Below are 23331 nucleotides of genomic sequence, written 5' to 3' on the forward strand. Positions count from 1 at the left end.
GCGTTCTCCTTCTATGGTTTTTTTTCTTTTTTTTTCTTGACATATCTCTTCAATAAAGTACCAGATAGCAATCGTCATTACCTAAACAGTCCTACCTGAATGCTTCAACATGGCGAAGTTAAAGGGCCCTATGCTTATCGCGTTTCAAAACCTATCTATATTGCTCCAAGATAAGAGCTTGTCAAAACAAACTGTCAGCAAATATTATCAGCAGAAACACCTGGAAGAAAAGGTTAATTCATTGGTTTCTATCAAAGATCAAATTGCTCATACAACCATTAAAGATCAACATTCATGATTTTCCTCCCCTCCTAAGACATCGACTCCCTCCATCTGCCCATGGTACAACTCAAAGAACAGATCAACTCATTAATACATCCAATGTAAATAACAAAGTATCTGAAAGTAAAATGCCCTGAGTCCACAAATACCGATGTGCGTTTAGCCCATGGCATACTTCTGGGTCCAGCTCCTTGCAGTAGTCTCGTACTTGTTCCGATCTGTCTTGTACATGTGTGCAATCTCAGGTACCAAAGGATCATCAGGATTAGGGTCCGTCAAGAGAGAACATATCGAAAGCAACACCTAAAATTGAAACAAACAGTTCTCAATAAATAAGTGGAGGCACAGAGCAGAAGTAATCCATGGTCACACACTTCAATATTTATTGCCCTGCAGAGATTTAAAGCTTGAATAATGCAAGACATCCTCATGAAAATTTAGTGGCTGATCACATCCTAAGAGAGCTGTTAAGTTGTCTGATCAACATTGATTATGTTTTGAAGGGGCTCCCCTTTTTTCTAGATGCACCAGTAGTGCAAAAGGTAAATAGCTGGAGGATCACCAAAAGTTGACACCACTGTTATGTTGAATCAATGATAGCCTTTTTATCCAAGATATACGGTCAGAGGCAGTACTTGAATATATGAGAAAGACGTTTAAAGAGGTACTCTAATGGCATAATGAATAGAAGAGGAAGTCATTTGAATAGGAACTCTAATGGCATAATTTAAAAAGGAAAACCGGGCCCAAGATGCCAAGAATCTAAAGCTCTCTAGTCGACTAAACAACTTTAGCTCTGATATATATGGCTATGATCATGACAAACTGGAAATTTGAAAATAAACGACATAAATTAGTATTGAGAATATTCCTAAAAACTAGTTTGCAGACATTACGATTTGCTCATGGTATTAAACGGAAATGCAAAATAAGTTTTAATTACTCAAATGTAAAGATTTAAACGATATAGAAATCTCATGGTTTTGGCTGCTAAAAAATAATAAGAGTTCTTTTTAAAGGAAGCCTTTCTAGTGGCAGTATACAAGGCTCTTTTTTTTTAAATACATGTAACCAAAGATTTTATAAATACTTGCACTAAGCCAATGCCACAAAACGTAATTACAGATTGTGCAGATCCTATATTGTATCTAGGATTGCACAACGCTCTGTTTATTATAACGAACATATTACTAAATCAATCTTCATATTAGTTTCCAAATAAAAGGAAAATAAAAAAGCAAGATTGTCCCATATAAGTTTAGAACAATTTATTTAACTACAAGGGTACTATGAGCGTGCGAAAACAAAAGCACCAAAACACTTAACAAAATATTGATAAGTAGAACTTCAGATATAAAGAACTCAAATGTAATAAGAGATGAACCTTGGAAATCGTTAGGGCAGGGCTCCACTGCTCCTTTAAAATGTCAAGGCATATGCTCCCATTGCTGTTGATGTTTGGGTGAAAAACTTTTGTCCTGAAAGCCACCTGCCAGAGTTTCATCAATGGTGAGTGTCTTTCAGCGAAGTTCATTGCAATGCAAAAACATTTGAAAGAAATGAATACAGAATGTCACCAAATCAAGCACAACAGCTAATGATATTTGTGACTACCACTTTCATGGATAGTCCTTGATCTTTCACCTTAGTTATTCTAGTTGACATTTTTTTTAATGATCTGAAGAGGTATTTTGACCAGTTTTGACAGATTTTGTTGATGCTTTCACAACTTGGAGAAACCAGTTTTACACTTACACTAATGTTTGGTTAACATAAAGATTTAAACGATTATCACAAAACAATATTTTATATGCGGTGGCCATTATTTATTGTAAATTGCAGAAGGCAACTAAAGTTGGCTTTTCTCTCCTGGTAGACTTGAAACACTTTTTGTGCTGTTAAATTTGATATCTATTTCATTTGCTAAACAATCCTTAAAGAAAAAGTAAAAATAAGATGCTCAGAATCCACAAGGAAAAGGAATTTATGTCATCTATAGAACCAACACTATTTTCAAGGGAGAACACTGTATAATGAAAATAGAAATACAAATAAAAAACTCTTTCATGTGGAACCATCACGCAAGAACTATTGGGATCTTCAGAAGACTATATACTGCAGCTAAAAACAACATAAGCATGGTGGCTCCAAAAGAAATATGAGCAGAACCTATTCCCTCTTCAGCTATCTATTGAATTTAAGACCCAATTTCACATAAAGGAGCTTGATCAATCGTGTTAAAGTTGCAGATCACTAAAATGAAACAATGCATCATAGTACCAATAATAATTGAAGACTAAGTTCACTTTTTCAATGGACAGGGTCTCTTAGAAGCACAATTTCTAGGTTGTTAAGAACCATACTCTATCTATGAAGTCATATCAACAGCTATTATCCATGCTATATTTAAGGAGCAACAAGAACTCATAATGCACCTTAGGTGGCTTGAACGGATAATCTGGAGGAAAATGGATTGTCACCAGAAAAACCCCACCAGAATAAGGGCTGTCTGGAGGACCCATGATTGTTGCTTGCCAATGAAACATGTCCTCAGCAACAGGTCCTGAGAAATCCAATTTTAGCAGATAAGTAAAATAAAATGCAAATGACAAGCCCAACAACAACTTATTCCTTAAGAGAGGTTTTAAGATATGTGTCAATGGGGTCTGCCCTGGACGGCCGATCAGAATATGACTTTGTTGCTTTATATGAATCCAAACACTGATAAACGAAGGAAATAACCTGCATGACTGAACTTTTGGTTTTTCCTTTCAAGAAATTACATGAAATAAGCATATCTTGATAATGAGAACAGAAAAATTGTCACGGCGTCTTTATTAAAAGAAGGATCTGACTTTAAGCAATAACCATTTATGTCAAAAGGCAAAAGTTCTTACTTCTATTAACTGGCAGGGAAAGCATGAAAGGTTCTTTTATAGACTAGCACATTCAAAGGACTACATAAGAACCCGTCAATATAGCATAATTGCAGTTTCACGTGTACAATTTCCTGCACGAACTATGCTAAACAAACACCCCACTTCATAATGCACATTGATGCATAGTGCATGTAATAGAAGATGATATATGTGCTGAATAAACTACTCCACAAGATTGGACATCAGTAGAAATAACAAAATCTCATTTTCATTTTTGTTTTTGCAAACAGAGAGCTATCGATTCTTGCACCATATCTCTATTTCCGTAAAACTTTCCTGTCCCCTTGCTATCCGATTCAATCGTATGACTGGCAAGCCGCTACTAAGCAGTTGCAGCCATACAAACGACACACAAAACCAGCACACAGATTATAACTTCCATTCAGGTGACATAAAATGCAGCCGTTGACATGTTTATGGTTAATAAATCACACTATCAAAACCAGGCATAAAGCCAAAAACAAAGCATTGATACCAAAAAAGAAAAACATAAGAATTTTGTGGCAGGCAGATCACAGTGGCATCATCACATGATATGATCTTGATGAAGGTACAACCATACAAAACAAAGGTACGAAATTAAAATCCCTCAAATGATCCAATCATACGTCCAATAAGTCAAATGACAGATTTGTTTAGCAACACAAAATTTCAAACAAAAGAAAGGGTAAATAAATTAAATTGTCTTAACACACGTTTATAAAAATGCACAAAAAGCGTAGAAAAGAGAAATGGGGTGGTGTTTACCAGCACTACAAGAAGTAGGAGGATCCTTTTGAAGATCTTTGAGCTCCTTCAAGATCCGCTTGGAAGCCATAGCGACTCCTGCAATTCTAATTTTCTAAGATCCATACCCCATACAATAAAAAAACATTGCTCTAATTTTGCTTTTAAAAAATAAAACAACAAGAAAAACATTAATGAAATTGACCTGACAGAGATCGGGATCCTCCTTTTTTGGGATGAATGAACACTAAGAAATTACCACTGAAGAAAAGAAGATCAAAAAAAATGATGATTCCGCTAGGAAAAATGACCCTTTATATAGGGTCTAGCCCCGCATTAAACATATTTATTTTAGTAAGTAATACTAATTTTTTAAACATTTCCATTTTCCGCCGATCCGCCGTTCCTTACTAAATTCTACAATAATCATTCCAATTGGAGATGTCATGCTCATTAATGCATGTATATTAGGTAGTACTATATAAATCATGCAACATAGTTGTGTTACACGCTTGATCAAAAATATTTATATTTCGTACTACATGAAGGTAATATGTCAGCAAAATACCCATTTTTGTTTTACCCACAATTGAACTTTCGAACTTCCAATTATAAATTGGGACACAGGGAGTATATATTATGTATATTATATATATCGGCTTTGGTGATGACTATTGACGTTAAATTTTCGTATTAATTTGAATCTCAATGGAAATAAGCTATGTTACTCGGACTCTTTAAAATGAACACGAGTGCGTGTCGGATCCTCCAAAAATAGTGCATTTTTGAAGGATCCGACACGGGTGCGGCATCATTTTTGGACAGTCAGAGCAATATAGGAAATAAGTTCATTGTGGATGAATAAATCCAAGTTTTCTAGATTTGGAATTTGAAATTTTTGGTCAAAAATAAAGAGATACAGTTCCACCATATTTTCTTGTTGAATTATATCTCAATGTACTATTATTGAAAAATTCTAGTTGGTTCTAGTTGGAAGTTAGCTTTGGCAAGAAGGGCGTCGTTCTCAGATGAGCAGATGGAGCTGTTAGAAGGAATTACCTATCGTCGGGACATCTCAATTGACACCACCAAGTAAAATTTTCTTGTGCTTCAGGACCCCATGGTAACAACAACGAATGTGCTAAATTATTAGCAGACGTAGAAACTACGACAGTTAAAAAATTGCCCGTCTTTCAAATAAGCAGCGGCCAATCCTACGAAGAAGGAAACGATAAAGATTCCACGAACGGGGGAATTGCATTTGCATCATTATATTTCTTTTTTCCTTTTTTGATATATGACATTGACTCTTCTTATTAAATATAGGTGAGAAGTAAGTAAACTTTTATCGTTATTCAGATCATTACCAGCGTAGAATATTCTCAGAAACTGGACGATATTTAATGAATAAGGAGCATAATTAGTAAGTTCTAAATTAGAGAAGTACTTATATCAAATCAGTTCCCGATTTTGAGCAATACTTGTACTATAACGTAAACATGAATTTCGTACTAATTGTATAATATTCAAGCCGGATTAAAAAGAGTGTCCACTTAGTCATTTAGATATCCCTTAAAAAATACTAATTCCTAAATTAAAAAATTAGTTTGACTAAACTTACATAATTAAATATGTATTAGGATTTGATCACGTAATACTTAATAGCAGCAAATTTAGAAAAATAAGGTTAATTTTTTTTTAATTTGATAAGTGAACACACTTTTTTATTCAAGAAAACTAAATGGACACTTTTTTTTATTCGAAGTAATAATAATAAATAAATAAAAGTTGCAGTGATTTTGTACGTCCCAATAAAGATTAGTCAAAGGAAATATTGCATCGTTGACCAAAAAGAAAAGAAGCATAAAGTAAGAAACTCTTACAACCATTCGGGAAATATCTTCACAGAAAAAAATAATAAAGAAGAGCAAAACTCTTATAGAAATACTTTTTATTATTTTAACTTCAAATATTCTTTTTAACAAATTTCAGCCAAATATTATCCAAATGCCTAAGTTCCAAATATATAAAGAAAGTCCCTTTAGTAATCTGTTATTTTCTTTTTCTCGCTAATGTTTTGGGTTCTATAGAATTACTTGCAAAAACATAATTTTGTAACATCACCCAATATATCGTCTCGCACGACAAGATACCAAATTTATCACATAGTCCCTTTGACATTTGTATCAGATTTCGTTTTCAACTTTTTTTTTTGACTCCGCTAACTTAAATAGCCATTTTGTCTTAAAATAAGCCTCAAAAATAAGTTTAACTCATTTTATTTTTAAAAAAGAATTATAAAATGTTTTTTTTTAAGCCCGTCCAAACCGGCTCTAAGTAAGTTTTGGCAAGTTTTAGAGTATAAGATTTAAAGGAGTACACACATCTTTAATTTAAGACTACAAGATGCAAAAGTCTCATTTATTTCTTAAATTTCATGTCCAGTCAAATTAAGACACTTAAAATGAGACGGAGGAAGTAGTATTTATTACAGTAGAAATTTAGTATACTAAATTATTCTTATTAATTATACATTGAAACTTTAAATTTGACTATTAATATTTTATGTAGTAGTTAGATAACGGTAATATTTATTAAATGAAAATAATAAGTTTTTCTTAATTAACTTGTAAAAAAAACAAATAAAACATTGCTTTTGATATAAGGAACAAGTATGGTGTTATAGCAAGCGATATGGTATTCTATGTATAGCTATAGTTGCCAGATAACTTTTTGTATAGTTTAGAAGGGGAACTCATCAGATTTAGCAAGCTGTGTTGTAGCTTGGCTGTTTTGTAATTATTCTCTTGATACTAATACAAGTCTATTAGTTACCAAAAAAAGATATAAGGAACAAGTAGCGAAAAAATACCAATCAGATAAGATTGAATAGTATTATATTTCAAAAACTGTATACGGTTCTTTAGAAGCTACTACTAGTACTTAGATTAGGATATAGTGGAGTTAAAAGGTCAAATATGAGCTGGATACATAGGAACATATGAGTTGAAAGCAAGGCATGAGTTGGATACAGTGGATGCGCAACTGGCTAACTGGGCTCATGCCTTTTACTGTATAACAATTTGGGAAAACAATGCAAAGTATCCCTAAAATGTAAAATATTCACTCGTTCATGTGTTCTTCTAAATTAATTTCGCTTTTTACCTAATTGGTCAAAAATATTTACCCGAGTACTTTCTCGACAAAAATCCTTCCTCCATGATATCATTAAAGATATTTATATATCGTAAGATATACGAAGTTAAGCCCAAGCAATGATCGAAACGGTTTTCTATGATACCATCTTAGTATATATTTATGTACAATGATTGTATTACGGAGGATTGAGGAGTGCCTCATTGAAAGACTGAACCAATCCTCCACAATACCATCACAGTACGTGTATATAAGATGATGATATCATAGAGGTTTTTTTTAGAAAAGTGTTGAATAAATGAACATGATATCATCTCAGTATATTTATATACCATATTGATATCCTAATTTTGGAGGTATTTCAGATAAATAGGTTTAGGGGCATAAAAATAAAGAGAACTATGAGCGGATAATCATTTTATTTTCAGGGACAGCGGCGTTCATTCCCCTAACAATTTTGCTTTCCAACTGGGGCTTAATGACTAGTCTACGTCCTGTATCTCTCACTTTCACCCATTTCCTCCTTTCTTTTCATAGATAACGAGACTTAGCGGGCATTTGGACATAAGAATCGAGGGAGAATGAGAGAGAAAATTGATTGAAAATTGATGAATTTTGGATAAGGGGCCTTATCTTTCGTTGGGTATAGGGAATAACCGTATGTCAATAGCTACAAGTTGTAAATGACGAATACGTTATAGCTATGGTTTTGTAATATAATTAAGGTGTAGTTATTATACTTCAATACCTCTTTTATGTTAGTTACACCATGTAAGAATTCCATAAGTTAATACCAACTTCCTATGTATCAATTTATGTGAAATATTTCTTTTTTAGACTATCTCAACTTTTTTTTAATGCATAGAGATAATTTAATTTTATGATATGTGTAGACATCGAAATTTTGTGGGACTCTACAAGTTGAGCTCAATATGTATTAGGATTTTTTGGAGACTACTCTACCCTAAACCCGAGATTAAGTCTATATAAAAGACACATATTCACTTGAAGAGGCATCTCAGAGATTCCATAAACTCATGGGTATTCAAGAAGATGTCAATATGTGGCTAGATATTTCTTGACAACTAAATACTTCAAGAAGATCCACAATATCCTTTCATAGAGATCAAATACATCACAAGAAAGTTCACATATCTAAATTCAAATCATCCTATATTCGAGAAATAAGCTACTAACGGTCCTCGAACTACGGAAAAATATTAGGAGAGAAGAATCGCTAAGTAAATAGATTTTGTTTACTTCATATTTATCAAAATATATATATGTTTCTTCATATTTTATTTATGGTTATAATTTATTTTCGCATATTAAAATTTATTGCAAACAATATGATTGGCAATCATAAATATATCTGAAACTTGTTGTATACCTAAGTTTGAAAAGTTTTCATTTTATTGTTAAACTCTAAACCTCGTCAAATAGTAATACATAAATTTGGAGAGATGGAGTACTAAATTATTAGGGGGAAAGAAAGTGGGGCCCAATGCTGGTAAGGCAGGTGATGGACGCCAGCTGTGCACGCTCTCTCTTTTCCCACTGGCAAATCGACAAACTTTTATAAACATCGGCACTTCCGCCAACCATTTCTTCTCCCTCAAATATTACCGGCTATGTCACGTTATCTATCAAATAGGGTTCATTTCGATGAGGAGGGCCAACTGGGTGGAACTAATTTGAAGTTGAGGCCCTCCGAAAGCAACGTTACGATAGATCAAGAACCTTTTATGGGAGTGAAAGTTCGTAGAAAAGCTTCTATTCATAGAGATTATCTTGGTGATTATCTTGACGTTCCTTCTCGACCTTATCTTATCAAGATTCTCGAAAAACAAGGTATTCTCACCCTTCTTAATTTCTTTTTTTAATTTTTGGGGTTTCTACTCTCAATTTGTTAAATTTGTGCATTTATGTTATACTACTTGATGTGACCTCTGCTTAGATACTGCATATTAGACGCATGGTAACAATTTGTATTCGTTTTTTCCCTATTGCACTATGCTTCTTGTAAGTCGTATTGCATTATGGAAAGCAAAATCAGAGACTTCAGTTTTTTTTTTTTTGGTTGCTGAACCAGCTCTGCTTGGATGTTTAGACAATGGGAGGAATCTCTTTAACATCCGGAGTTGTTACTCTTCTTATTGGACAAGCAATTAGGGAAACCTAAATTTAAGCATATTTTCTTTTCTTGGGTGGATATATATAATTTTATTAATAGAAGCATCCAGGTGTTACAACGAGGTACAAAAGCCTGAAAACAGCTCTCATTACAAAGTTTAAGGAGCTGACAAAATCCAAAAACTGATTACATCATCAAAGGTTACACCAGTAAAAAAGGTTCAAAAGCATTGGCTTCCATCTCTGGAATGGTGGTTGGTACCCGCTTAAAAACATCTCAAGTTTCTATATAAAAAAAGAAAGCCGCCTGGAATGATTTGCCATAGTTCTTTTTTGAAAACTTTCCAATTTTACCAATGACCCCAGCTGATATTGGATTCATTTAAGGATTGTGGCATAATCCAGTAAACTCCCAAAAAGGACGCAGAAATGTTCCATATATCTCTAGCTGCAGGGCAATGCAAGAAAAGGTGGTTCATAGTTTCTGAATTTGCATTGCATAAGTAGCATCTGCTGTATAGGATGAGAATTCTTGTTTTTCAGATTCTCCCTTGCAATACAAGCCTCCTGTAGAAGTATTCAAGTGAAGCATGCTACTGTTGTTTTGGACATTTGGTTTTTCAGATTAATTTTCATTCCCAATCTTCAATTGTGCAATTCCTATTCAGCAAGGAGTAGTAAATTTGTAAACACCGTATCTTCTTGCACATGCAACCTCTTTTGCTTTCACATCACACTAATTATGTGCGTCAAGTTTAATGCCTGATCTGCTTTAGAAGGTTGTCAAAAAAATGTATGTCTTGGTGGAAGTTGTCTTGACTCTCGAGACAGTTGCTGCAAAAAGGAGATGAATATATATTGCTATCGTGTATGATTACTTGGATATGTCTATGTCATCTTTGTTGAATTCGTTGAATTTAGATGATGCATCTTTTGGAAGCTCAAAGATGAAAACATTATATCCAATCTAAACTGAACATCTTATCTCTAGAAATTTTCATCTATGTTGATCTGTCTATCTTTTGCAGGTGACAAAAAGGTTCTATTTGCAGACACAGTTATGAAGTTTACAAGCACAGGGAAGATGAAGCGGCGCATTCTCTTTGTTACTGATTTCGCCATCTACATTGTAAACCCAGAAATTGGCGCACTTAAAAGGCGGATTGCCCTGGCAGCTGTTGAGAAGCTTTGTCTGAGTGAATTAAGTGATAATTTCCTTGCAATTATCATCCCGACTGAGTACGATCTGCTCATGGCCAGTACTCGGAAGACAGAAATAGTGACAACCTTAGTAGATGCTACCAAGAGTCAATCTGACTATGAACTCGATGTTCTCTTCTCTAATAGGTAATTTGAATAGTGCAGTATCATTTTCTTATTCATCTTTGAAGTCCAAATCGTTCTTTTAATTGTGTCTCTGAACTTGACAAACTTTGAGCTACATTAAACACACATCTCCAGATATTGTGATAGATGCTTAGGGCACTCTTGTTAAAGAAGCGTGTTGATGGTTAAAGCTTCTACAATAGAGAAAGATAAAGACTGAACATTTTCTATCTCGACCTGCTCATGTCCTAGCAAATACTGTGGCTTGAGAATGATTCACTATAACTGTATAACTGCATAACTGCTTACCCTCATATGAATGCGCTCAATAGTTATTGATATAACTTCTAAACTGCTAATATGTGGCAAATATGACGATTCTAGGTGTTGACCTTCGATTTTGCCCTAAGCTTTTCAAATGCTATAACTTTTTCTGTGACCTTCTGAGAAAAAATAAGGGGTGTAGACCCATTTTTTATAACGTGTTTGATAAAATATTGAGTTCTCGAGGAGGATGCATGGGAAACTGATTCATACGAAGAACCTTAAATCAGAGCAGCAAGTACTGCTGTAAGTGGTTTGTTGGTTGAATTGGCTAGTTTTTTTTCAATGAAGCATTATCACTAATGGCATCAAGAAGATGCAAATACTGCAGATATTACAAAAGATAGTAAGTTAAAGTAAGATTCTATAACTCCATACAGTGAGGCCTAAGTTAGGAATATCGCGTTAACAAAATTCAAAAAGGAGCCAGGAGAGTTTACGGGGGATAAGTTGCTCCAACTATATAAACTTAAGAGACATTTAGCTTTCAGGGAGTGGTTTGGAGTTGATACTCCATCAAAACATCTTCTGTTCCTTTCATTCCAAACATTGAATTGCTAGTTCTGGAAACAGTAAAGAAAAAGGGCATGGGGTTGGGCAGGGTGGGAGCTGTGTTGTCACATTATTAGAGGTTGACTAACATGCTATTTCCTCATGGCATCACCTCTGGGAACTTGTATACCTTTTTGTCATTGGTATTTTCTTATCTGGACACTTGTGCTAAAAAATTTGATGTTAAACTTATTTACCTAACACAGATTTCATCTGACGTGATCAGAATAGCATTTAGGACTGCAATCTAATGTAATGCTTGCCCTGCTAATGATTATTAATTGTCTTTATTACATATGCTGCTTCGTTTCCTCTTCCTTTACCTTTGCATATTTTGTCATTTTTATTTCCTTTTAGTTTTTTTCTTTGAAGTACCTAATAATGTTGTTTATATTGTTTCCTAATCTTAATCTTGCAGGTTTGAGTACAATGCAACTTCTGAACTCGTTAAAGAAGTTCAATTTGAGCAAGTTGAAGGTTGGCGGTGGTTTTTTCTCATGACATTTTCTGTTTACTATCTGTTTTCTGCAGATAGTAGTTGGGTTTTATTTGACATTCTATCTAAATTCTCTTATGCTAAGACGGATTTTTTGTTCTCCATCAATTTCAGCGGGTGTCAAAACAAGAATCTCGCGGAAATGAACTACCCTTAGCATGTAACTGTCTAAGAACATCAACTGCTCTCTACCATGTCTGCAAATGTATGTCTTGCTATTTGGAAGGGGGAGCCGGTTTTGCACTTCCTCAAACAAAGAAACGCGGTGGGATCTGGGTGTATCATTCCATGTAGAAAGGTGATCGATTTTTACTTATCAAAGAACAGAAAAGGCAAAGGGACAGAAGTATTATTTTTTCATCAGCTGGTTTCGTCGCTCTACCTATGCCTACATATGCATTTATATAGCTTGTTGCCTTGTTGTAAACCTGTAGATGTGTTCTCCTTTCTTCTTTTTTTCCCTTTCTCTGATTGTGTTTCGTAACATTGTACATTTTCCAATTTATAAGATGAGAATGTTTGGTGGTTAATAGTTGGAAGGCCCAAGTTATACAGAAGTTTCTGCACGTAAGGGTTGATTGACTTAAAGTCTTAAACCGTGTATAAAACACGGACGAAGAAAACGACCATTGTGGATTTCATATCTTACAGTAACAAGACAGCCCATTTATTTATAGTAAATAATGCTGGCAAGTAGATATTATAAAAGAGAACAAAATGTAGAGTGCTGTGGACATAGAAGCCTTCTTTACGACAAAGCAACGACTAATGTGCAAATGTAATGTATTAGTTTACAATTCTGAAGTCTGCGCCTACCATGTGCAAATTGATACCATTACAAGTTGTGCCTTTTTGGCTTGTATTCTCAAAGTTATTTTCTGATTATATAGATTTGTGATTACTCTTTGACAACTGATTAAAATAATCACTTACACTTTGCTATGTGTACTAAAAAGTAGTTTTATTGAATAATAGCCAGTCTCTGATTGATGAATTGACATTTAGCTCAAATAATCCAAACTAAGCACAGTTTTGGCATCACTGTTCAATTTGGTCGGTGAAAAATTATTTGGCGGAAGCTCGAGAAAGGGAACGAAAATAAATACCACCCCATCTCTTGAGGGAAAAGTAAACCAGTCTCTTAATCAGTTTATAACAGAAGACAACAGTATTTCAGTCATGGCTGTTGTTAGGGTGGGCAAGCCTTTATTCGCTATTTTAATGCTACCATCTACCATCTATGTATTAATTATACTTGTACAACCTATGCTCCCTTTGCTTTAAAAACAAAGTTATGCGAGAATTAGTAATGCTGAAATTGTGAAGCAAAAATTATAATGAAAGAATTATTTTTGGTTAGATGTTTAGTTTGATATATTAATAGTCAGCATAGAGCGTATAATTTGAAATAATATTGTACTTTTTAACAAAGTAAAAGTTTGCACTATTTTGAGGCTTAGTTTTGTCATTCTAGTGATTTTAATTAGTTTATTGTTGATATTTGTACTAATATTCCACAATCCATCCTGCTTAAATAATACTACATAGATTTTCACTTATACACGTATGACGTGCCTCTCTGTTTCACTTTATGTGATGGTATTTGACTGAGTATGAAGTTTAAGAGAAAAATAACTTTTGAAACTTGTAATCTAAAACAAGACAAGCATTTTTGTGATTATAAAAATCAATTCATTAAGGGATCGTTTGGTAGCTAGTTAGGTCGAAGTTATTCATGTACTAAAATCCTGCATAAGTAATCGTTTGTGTTTGGTAGCTAGCTATGAAGTGAGTTATTCATGTATAAAAGTAGTAAATTGTTTGGTTTGCAATCTAGAAACCCACATAACTAATACATGCATAAGTTATGAGAGAATCTATGTATTATTTTATGCAGGGCAAAAGGTGAAATAGCTAATACATGAATAACTAATACGTGAACAACTAAATCCTGCATAACTAATACCTGTATAAAATAAAACATAGATTCCCTCATAACTAATTCATGTATTACTAATACCTGCATAACTCTAACCGGCTACCAAACCACCCCTAAGGGTAAAATAAACAGTTTAGCATAAAATAGGACAAAGGGAATATTTATTTATGAGAAAGCGGAGATAGGGGCCAAATATTGTACTACTAGTGATCCAAGATCTTATGGGGAGATTATACCTCCTTACAATACCCACCAAACGACCCCCTACAGTGTCGTCTCTGTTTTGGCATGATAGCTTGACCTGTCAAGCGTATCTACATCATTTCACGTATGAAAGTGATTCATTTCAACTTGTCAAATGACAAAAATAATAACGAATATTTGTCCAAAACCTTGGTAGAAAGAGTTATTATCTTTACTAGTAAGAGTTAGCAGATATTTTATAGAATTAGTCGAAGAATGCATAAGTTGGTCCGGACACAACAACTATGAAAAAAAATAATACAAGGAACAAGATGTATTAGAATGTACTACTATCTTTCATCAAGTTAAGCTGGTTTCGTTGCTCAAGTTATTCCTCCATATACATTAATCTAGCTTTTGTTGCTTGGTCGTAAACTTGTTTTTAGCTTTCTCCTTCTTTTTCTTTTTTACTCCAACGGTTCTCTGTAATATTGCTATTTTCCCGATATTAAGAGATTCTTTTGTCGCTGATATGAGTATCCCAAAATCTTGAAAAATAATACATGCTCGCTTAATTTGGAAGGCACAAGTTATTCGAAGGTTCTGCACCTTCTCCAACAATTTAAGGTCTGGCCTACCATGTGCAAATTCATTCTATTACAATTCATGGGTACTTGTTGCTTTTTCCTGCTTGGTTAGTATTATCAAAATTATCACCGCATGTTTAAATAAGTGACCGTATGATAATTGATTAAAATAATCAATGCGTTTTAAGGACAAACACTTTGGTATTAGCATAAAAATTACTGGTAATTTTCTTGTATTAGCCAGACTAGACGAAGTGATTGAGTCAGTTATCAGAAATAATCTAAATCAAACAGACTTGCATACTTTCTGAAAACAAGCTTAATAGGAGAAGAAGTAGAGAGACTAATATTCAGCATCACTATTCAATTTGCTAACTGAAAAACTTATCAGAAGCTCAAAAAGGGAAGTCTAAGATGCAAAATGCTCAAAGAACCAGCCATGTCTTTAAACTCGTAACAATGAAACAATTGAGGATACAGAACAGTAACTAATTTCTAAAGAACTCTGAAATATCAGTGTGTAACAGAAGACGACCCTATTTCAGTCATCGGTGGTGTCAGGTTCGGTGTAGAAGCTTCAGTGGATGGCCGAGTACCTGTATTCACTCTCCTAATACCCTCTACCATCTTTACTACTTCAGCCATTTTTGGTCTCTGCTCCGGCATTCTGGATACACAAGTCAAACCTATTTGTAACATCTCTACCATTTCTTCTTCTATATTAGGATACCTCAAAAGCTCCACATCGAATACTTCAGCAGTCCACTCCTCACGAACGACAGAATGGACCCACCTGACTAAATGGACAACCTCATTAGTACCTGTGGCATGTATAGGTGACTTTCCAGTGAGAAGTTCAAGCAATAGGACACCGAAGCTGTAGACATCAGTGGATTGAGACACTTTTCTTGAATCTGTAACTTCTGGAGGTTGATAACCTGCCGCCCGCATGACTGGTGGTACAATTGGACTCATTATAGTTGCCAAGCCAAGATCAGATATACAACCGAACCCTTGGGAGTTGAGGAATATGTTTGAGGATTTTATGTTCCCATGGACAAGCTTTCCTCCAGAGTATCCGTGTATATGAGCAATGCCTCTAGCTGCACCAATGGCAATTCGTAGTCGGGTTTCCCAGTCAAGAGGAATACGATCAGCAGACCTCTTTGCTGCAATTAGAAAGTGCATCAGAATATACTGAGAGGAATACTTGAAGGGGCATTTAAGACACTATCCACCTAACCAAATGAGAATCGACTATAACGCCAAAGCAAAATTCTCCTCAGGGTTTTATTTCACTGATATCTTTGTCATAGAACCAATAGTGAAAACCTCTTGAGGAACATAATATTGTCGAATTTTGACAAATTAATGACCAAAGTTGCACTTAAACATGTCGTAGAAGTGGCATTTAGAATTATGACCTTGACAAGTTTCTACTATCCTATAAACTATTGATGATTGAAAAAAACTATCATGCAGTATATCTTGTCCTATAGTGATTGGTTCAAAAATTGAAAAGCAAGAGTAGTAGAAGTTGGGTGCTTAACATACCATGCAGCATCAAAGATGCACTTCCTTGGCTGTAGAAATCGTACACCATGAGCTTCTCATCCTTGGAATAATAGTATGCCCTTAGTGGAGCCACGTTCTCGTGCCTGATATTGCCAACAACCTGCATCTGCTGCTCGAAATCTTTTCTTCCGACACTCTCCTTCAACCTCTTCACCACAACTGTAGTAGAATCTTCCAAAGCTGCCTTATACGTAGTGCCAAATGTTCCCTTTCCAAGCACTTCCGCTGAAGCTCTCAACAGGTCTTCAAGGTCAAATGCAAGATTACAACCCTCAAAGAATGCAAGATTCCCTTCTCCATGCTGACTGCTGGAAGCTCCCTTCCTACTAACTGTTGCTTCTTTCTTGAATGATTTCTCTGTGTCTCCACTTTTACCCTCTTTCTTGGAATAGCGCGTAATAAGCACTGCAGCTATTACCAAGAAACCTAAAACACATCCTCCAATTACGATCCCAAGAATTGCAGGTTCACGTAGTTTAAACGATTTCTTTTTTGGTGGGACACTTGGAGGAGGAACTGGAGGAAATGAAGGCGAAGAATTAGCACGAGAAATCGGGTTACCAGCAAAAGCTGAACCAGGAAATCTTTGAAGAGAATTGGGGACACTTCCAGTGAAGTTATTGTTGGATAGATCTAATACTTGCAAACTAGGGAGATTGATATCAGGAATACTGCCAGAGAGTGAGTTATTAGCAAGAACCAGAGCAGTCAAATGAGTCAAGTTTGCAATCGAAGAAGGTATACTCCCTCTAAAATCATTATTCGACAAATTCAAAACCGAAAGGCTTCTCCAGGCAGAAAAATCAGCAGGCAATTGACCATTAAAGTTATTGAATTGAAGATAGACAGAAGTAAGATTTCCAAGGTTAGCAAAATCAGAAGGGATAGAACCAGTAAGACTATTAGACCTTAAACTCAAGATCTGAAGAGCAGACAAACGGCTAAGAGTGTTTACAGGAATCAAACCACGAAATCCAACTCCAGGCAACCTGATTGCTATAATTCTTGTTTGGTCATGATTACAAGTAACTCCAGTCCAAGAACTGCAAGCAGAAGTTCTGTAATCCCAATTCAGATAGCGCGAGTGGTTAACATTATCAAGAAAATCAAGAAGTGCTTGTCTGTCTTCATATGGTTCACTGTTTGCGATCCAAAACAGAGCTGACCAGAATAAAACTGACAAAAATAGGAACTTTGTGCCCATCCTTTTTCTTCCACTGAGCTAAACTACAAAGGCATCAATTACTAGTAATAACAGCCACCTTCATCATCTACAAGAATTTCAAGAAATGGAATCAGAGGTTGAAACGGCATGATATTCATTATTCAGTATAAATAATTGCCATATAAATTAAGAGAACCGTTTCTTAGCCATAAATATACTATTTATAAGGTAACTTAAGTTACTTAGACTATCAGAAGACCTTTGGTTTTTTGGTCAACCAAGCAAACTAAGTAAAAGTTAGGTTTCAATATACAGAATAGTAGCTAAAGTAAAACAAGAATTTGGTACAATTTCTTCCGTCATTTACTGACTAATGATCCATCTTCAACTTTTTTTCTATTTGGGCTGCCAGAAAATGAACGAAAAAAATAAAATAAAAGGAACTAACAGGCATTTCATGTTCTTCACCTAAAAGATTGAATTTTCAATACTTGTCTTGATCTTAAAGCAAAGAATGCAGAATTTGAACGGTCGGCAATAACAAAATAACATTGTAATGAACCTGAATAGCAATACCCAGATGGCCAAAAATGGGATAGAGTGATTCCTCTCCAGCAAGAAAACCCCACAAAATTTAGCCAAGATCAGAAGCTGTATAATAGCAGCTATTTTACTGAGAAAAAAAGAATCAAACAGTTGGTAGAGTAAACGGAAAAGAAGGAGTAGATGAACGGGAACGTAGATGGAAGTAAATGTAGAATTAAGTAGTAGCTAGGGGTGAGAGACAATGATTAAATGAGGGGAGTGGGTGAAGCAATAAATGATTGAAAGGCAGTTAATTTGAAGAAGAAAGCAAAGAAATAAAGAAATGGGGGACATATATTTATGTGTATTTGGTTAGCCAAGAAGCGAAAAGAGTGGGAAAATCACGTGGAGACAAAAGCGGAACTACTACTAGTCTACTACTATGAACAAGTTAAGTTAACACACAATTATGAGTAGTCTGTTTTAACAATTTTTGGATTTAGAAAAAATGTAAAAAGGGTAGCGGGGGAGAGGGTGCACGTGGTGCCAGTAGGGCAGGGAGCACCAGAACAGCATTATCCATCATTTCCGCTAATTTGAAGCTGCTTAATACAGAAACACAGATTACTATTACATACACAAAAGATGAAAGGGAAGGGAAAGGAAAGGAAACTAACCTCTCTTAATCACACGTCCCCATGTTAGTAAAATCTAATTGGGTGCAGCTTTATTTGGTAAAACTAGTGGAGGGCGCCCTGTGATAGTGTGACTCGTTTAATTTGGGAACGAGTTATTATAATGGGCCTGATGATAGAGTATGTGAATTAAACAAAATGAAATTATATAGTGAATAATTACTTTTTACTAAAAAATACTTGATTCATTGGAGTAAGAATAAAATATACTCCCTCCGTCTTAAAAAGATTGTCTTAATTTGACTTGACACGGTGTTTAAGAAATAAAGGAAGAATTTTGAAATGTTCAAAAGCAAGCTTTAAATATTTGTATGGCAACGTAAATCATCTCATAAAGTTAAATTGTTTAAATATGGAAATGTCCAATATTTTTTGAATGAAACTAATAAGAAAAGTCAGACAATCTTTTTGGGATGGAGGGAGTAGTGTATATGTAATATGATATAAATAAGTGTTCGATTTTATACTAAGATTAGATAAACTTATTTTTTAATATAATCTTTGCCTTCTTAAAGGACTTCAGAAGAAACTTTGGATCTGAGAAAGATATTTTTGTCATTTGATTGGTTTTTCCCGAAATCGCTAGTCCTGAGATTGTTATCTTACATGAACTGTGGTATAAAAATACGGAGCATCGAAATTGTGGTATAAGCAATCTTATAATTACTTATACCAAAATAATAAATTTTAACTAAATATATGTAAAGTAAAATAATCTCACATTTTATTTCGAAAAGAAAAGTAGTGTACATTTTCAGAAAATCAAACAAGCAACCAAAAAAAGTACTGTATATGGATGCAACCGTCTATACGCTACGCTAGTAAAGTCCTTACCAAACTAACGTGTAGCTGCAGGTCTCTAATATATATATATATATAGCATGCATGGGAGTTGGGTGAAACAACACAAGGTGTAAAGGTGTGTGAGATGGACGACTACCAAGAAAGAAATTAAAATTATGGCGAAGTCAGGATATATATTAAGGGGTGTCAAAAAAATATGAATAAGTTGCTACCGGTTTGAACACACAATGTTAGGGAAGTTTTGCAACCCTTTAACCATTGCACTAAGCCGTACTTGTGATAAAGGGTATCAATACTAGTATACATAACTATAAAACCATAATTTTACCAATTTATACAACGTAATTTTCCGGCGAAGGGGTGTCGCGCTGACACCCCTCGACAGAGGCAGACCTCGGATTTGAGCGCAATGGGGGCAGCATTATCTTTAGTACGCCAATTACTAGCGACAAAGTTAGGTGTGCGACTCTTAAAAAACTTATCGATTACAATAACAAAGTACAAACTTCAATATTATCAAATATAATTAATTTGGTACTAATTTAACAAAAGTACATCATCAACTCATACTTGAACTCGACGCGTTTTCATTTGAAAAATAAAAACAAACTTAACTTTTCAAGACCTTAAGTTGATTGTACAAAATCCCAAATTTAAGAATATGATAAGATTTTAGGGCTTAGTATAAGATAATACAATTTTAATTTAATTAAATCTATAAAGTTATGTATCCCTCAATCCCTATTAATTAAATACTATTATATGCTTATATAATAAGTAATCTATATTAATCACTAAAAAAGAAGGGAAAGCTTTACCGTAAGAGAAGTCCGATCGTTGGCTCGAATTCAATTGCCGGAGAAATTAATGAATATCGACAATAAATTTGACTATGGGTGACATTCCTAACTTAGTGATTAGTTAGAAAACTTGATAATGAAAGAAGGGCTTGAGAATGGAGAGAGCCAAAGGAGTTTCTTTTTGCTTATTACGTTAGGAAAAAATGAGTGGGAAGTGGGAAAAGATCTTTTGGAATTTGGGGCTTTTGGGGGGAGGGTTTTAATGAAAAGTAAAATGGGAGGGGGACTAAATAATAAAAAGATAAAAAAAGAATTAAAAATATGCATTAAATGCAGGTACAAATTTTAAAAAATAATAATTGTAGGAGCCAAGATTCGAACTTGGGTCACGACCAGTGAGCATCAACGAAGGGGCACTCCTACCAACTGAACTACTTTAGCAGTTATGATTGATGGGTCCTTTTAAAATATATGATAGTTTTTCAAGGTATACAGATATATATGTATACAGGTTTTTCCGAAGTTACGGGGGGCACGTGTCCCCCTAATCTTCAAGGTGGGTCCGCCCCTGCCCCTCGAGCAAGGGTAGCTCCGCCCTAGGGTGGGCGTGACATTTTGCCACTAATCATAATTAAATAGTTGATTCTTTAACATAACATACCTTCATTTAATTTTACTCAAGTTTTATCCTTTTTTTAGAAACCGAAAACCCGCACTGCTATCCTTCGGTGGCCGAGTAAACCCCCATTTGTGGAATAACCCCAGCGACGTAAACCGCACCGGCAAACCACGCATGCGATAGGCTCGCCCGAAGCGCATTAGGGGGTTTCGAACCCGCGACCTCCCTTAGGGAGGCCTCCCCTCAAACCAACTCAGCCACATCATGTAGGTTCGAAATGTTTTATATTCCATCATGTCCAAACGACTCCTCTGCGCCTTAAAAAAGTAGCATGTTATTACTTCCTTCTGTTATATTAAGTTGAAATGTATTAGTTGGTTTGACACTATTTTAAATTGTTCATAAGTATTTTTTCTCTACTTGACAACAATTTAAGTGCATTTTATCCTTCCCTAAATTAGTGTGAAGTCAAAATGCATGTTAACAAGATTCATCTTCTGTATTCGTTGGCCTAACTTTGACAATTAGGCAAGTCCCACAGACAATATGTGACATGTACATAGGATGGTGGCAAATAGAAAATAAGTTGACTTTTTGTTGTTAACTATCACGCTCGTTTCCCTTTGTCTTTTATGTACCCCGATGATGGAAATAAAACTTTAAAAAATGCATTTTGGCTTATTTTATGTTGCACCTTTCTTTTGGTTTGCCACTTACTAAAGAAAAGAAATTGACATTAAATTGGTAATTGGTCCCCAAACAAAGATGTATGACAATTATCAATGTCTGAAGACGAAAGCACGTAACAGTACATAGCAAATGACAGTATTTTGTTTTGCCAGGACGCCTATTCAAGTGTAAACATTTACATGTTGTTGGCTTTAATAATCTAACTATTGGTATAAAATTACTTTCATGGTGGTTAATAGATAAATAATTTAAGTTATAAATATATATTAATATTTTTATACCATTAGGTCATAGTTATTTGTTAACTCAAAACTCGTAAACGGAAGTATAATTGTAGAGGTTACTTTAAGTATAGCTTGTTTTAAAAACATGTGAAAAAATGAAATTCTGTTTTCAAGTACACCATTGAAAGACGAAAAGTATTCAGTGAAGAATTACTCTAAATATGTGTTTTCAATTCTTTAAGAAACTGATTTTTTCCCCTCTAATATAGTATTTGATTCAAAAACTCAAAAACATCAAATAGCTAGCTTTAGAACAAAAGAATTCCAATACTTATTAAGTAACAAAAGTCAGTATTGTTACGTAGCCCGTGTTACCTACTAAAGTATGCCGACCATGACGATTGAAGCTAAAGATTAATTACTACAACAGTAAAACAAGGAGAAATTCAATTCAGCAAAAGAAAGGAAAAAAAAAAGAAAAAGGACATGAATAGATACAGCTTTGTCATGAGCTCTTTAGTTTGAAGCTTATGAGTTATGAGTGTTGAATTCAAATCTTTTAAAATTATTTTAGTCTAAATAATTTGTTCATATTCCATAAAAATTTAAGACAACTACGAAGTTTAAAAATCCGTATTTATTTTTTGGAAAAGTAATAATATTGCAGCGTACTCTAAACAAGCTAGAATTTGCTTCTTAGCGAAATGAAAATTTGCATGCACAAATATTGTCATAAAATCCCACTGCCAACTTATTGCTTAATGAATCGTGTCAGAACAACTGATCATTTTCTTTTGTCGGCTAGGCTTTTTCTATGGTTAATCAAGCTGATGACATTAGTGCTATTAATTTCTATTAATAAATTCATTTTATAAGATAGTGGTCAGGCAGCGCATACGTACATGTGACAGCTAATAATTCACGAAGGACAACATATGTGGTCGTGTTGTACTGTTATTGTTTAGTTTAATATTCTTCACATTCGTTGCCTTATTTCAATTACTACTATAAATAAAGATAGTGAAATGGTGGTTCCTGCATGCTTCAGTCTTCAAATACGTATACAACTGTCCGCATCTTTCATTCAAACCGGCCGCTAGGTAGCTAGTAACAATATATATATATCCATGCTTCTTGATTAGTTGCAGGTCCATCTACTCCACTCTGTTCACTTATTAATAATTTTGTTTCATTACTCAATATACATACATTATTAATACATGCTGGTCATCAATTTTTTCTTTTTAAAGATAGTCTCAAGAATTTTAGTAATTTTGTTATTTTTGAAAATATTTAATAACATTTGTACGAGTCAGAAGTCTGCACCCAGTGCTCAAACGTCTTGTTCTCTTTCACTCACATTCGTAGGGGTCGTTTGGTTTGTGAGATAAGTGTTAAAAAATCCGAGATATAACGTAGAATTATTTTATCTCACATTTGATTGAAATTTTTGTTTCGGAATTAGCAATTTGGGATTCATTTTACCATAATTGTGGTATTATATTTATGCAGAGGCGGATGGAGCACTATAACTTGGGGTTCAATTGAACCCCAAACTTTTGATGTGCGGTATAAATTTATGTGTAAAAAT

The 23331-nt window shown here is 34.5% G+C and overlaps 3 protein-coding genes across 5 annotated transcripts; 1 reads left to right on the forward strand and 2 right to left on the reverse strand.

Annotated features, from left to right (window-relative positions):
• Nucleotides 1–221: 221 nt before the first annotated feature.
• On the reverse strand, nucleotides 222–4275 carry LOC132056478 (SUMO-conjugating enzyme UBC9). Its single transcript, XM_059448697.1, has 5 exons — nucleotides 4153–4275; nucleotides 3969–4046; nucleotides 2718–2845; nucleotides 1667–1771; nucleotides 222–585 (listed from the first exon to the last, which is right to left on the reverse strand). Exons 2-5 carry the CDS (start codon nucleotides 4036–4038, stop codon nucleotides 442–444), a joined length of 447 nt encoding a protein of 148 aa, XP_059304680.1. The 5' UTR covers nucleotides 4039–4046; nucleotides 4153–4275; the 3' UTR covers nucleotides 222–441.
• A 4399-nt stretch (nucleotides 4276–8674) lies between these two features.
• Nucleotides 8675–12464, forward strand: LOC132056480 (uncharacterized). The gene is made up of 4 exons (XM_059448698.1): nucleotides 8675–8954; nucleotides 10265–10583; nucleotides 11857–11915; nucleotides 12049–12464. The coding sequence occupies exons 1-4, from the start codon at nucleotides 8735–8737 to the stop codon at nucleotides 12078–12080; spliced, it is 630 nt and encodes a 209-aa protein (XP_059304681.1). The 5' UTR covers nucleotides 8675–8734; the 3' UTR covers nucleotides 12081–12464.
• Nucleotides 12465–14970: 2506 nt separating this feature from the next.
• LOC132056481 (probable inactive receptor kinase At4g23740) lies at nucleotides 14971–18550 on the reverse strand. 3 transcript variants are annotated; one of them, XM_059448701.1, is made up of 3 exons: nucleotides 17960–18550; nucleotides 16198–17489; nucleotides 14971–15812 (listed from the first exon to the last, which is right to left on the reverse strand). In XM_059448701.1, the coding sequence occupies exons 2-3, from the start codon at nucleotides 17420–17422 to the stop codon at nucleotides 15157–15159; spliced, it is 1881 nt and encodes a 626-aa protein (XP_059304684.1). In that variant the 5' UTR covers nucleotides 17423–17489; nucleotides 17960–18550; the 3' UTR covers nucleotides 14971–15156. The 3 variants fall into 3 exon arrangements, with proteins under 3 accessions (XP_059304684.1, XP_059304683.1, XP_059304682.1); XM_059448700.1 differs by having other exon boundaries at nucleotides 17852–18550; XM_059448699.1 differs by having other exon boundaries at nucleotides 17946–18549.
• Between the last annotated feature and the right edge of the window lie 4781 nt (nucleotides 18551–23331).

This window comes from Lycium ferocissimum, chromosome 5 (assembly GCF_029784015.1).
Source record: "Lycium ferocissimum isolate CSIRO_LF1 chromosome 5, AGI_CSIRO_Lferr_CH_V1, whole genome shotgun sequence".
Taxonomy (NCBI): domain Eukaryota; kingdom Viridiplantae; phylum Streptophyta; class Magnoliopsida; order Solanales; family Solanaceae; genus Lycium; species Lycium ferocissimum.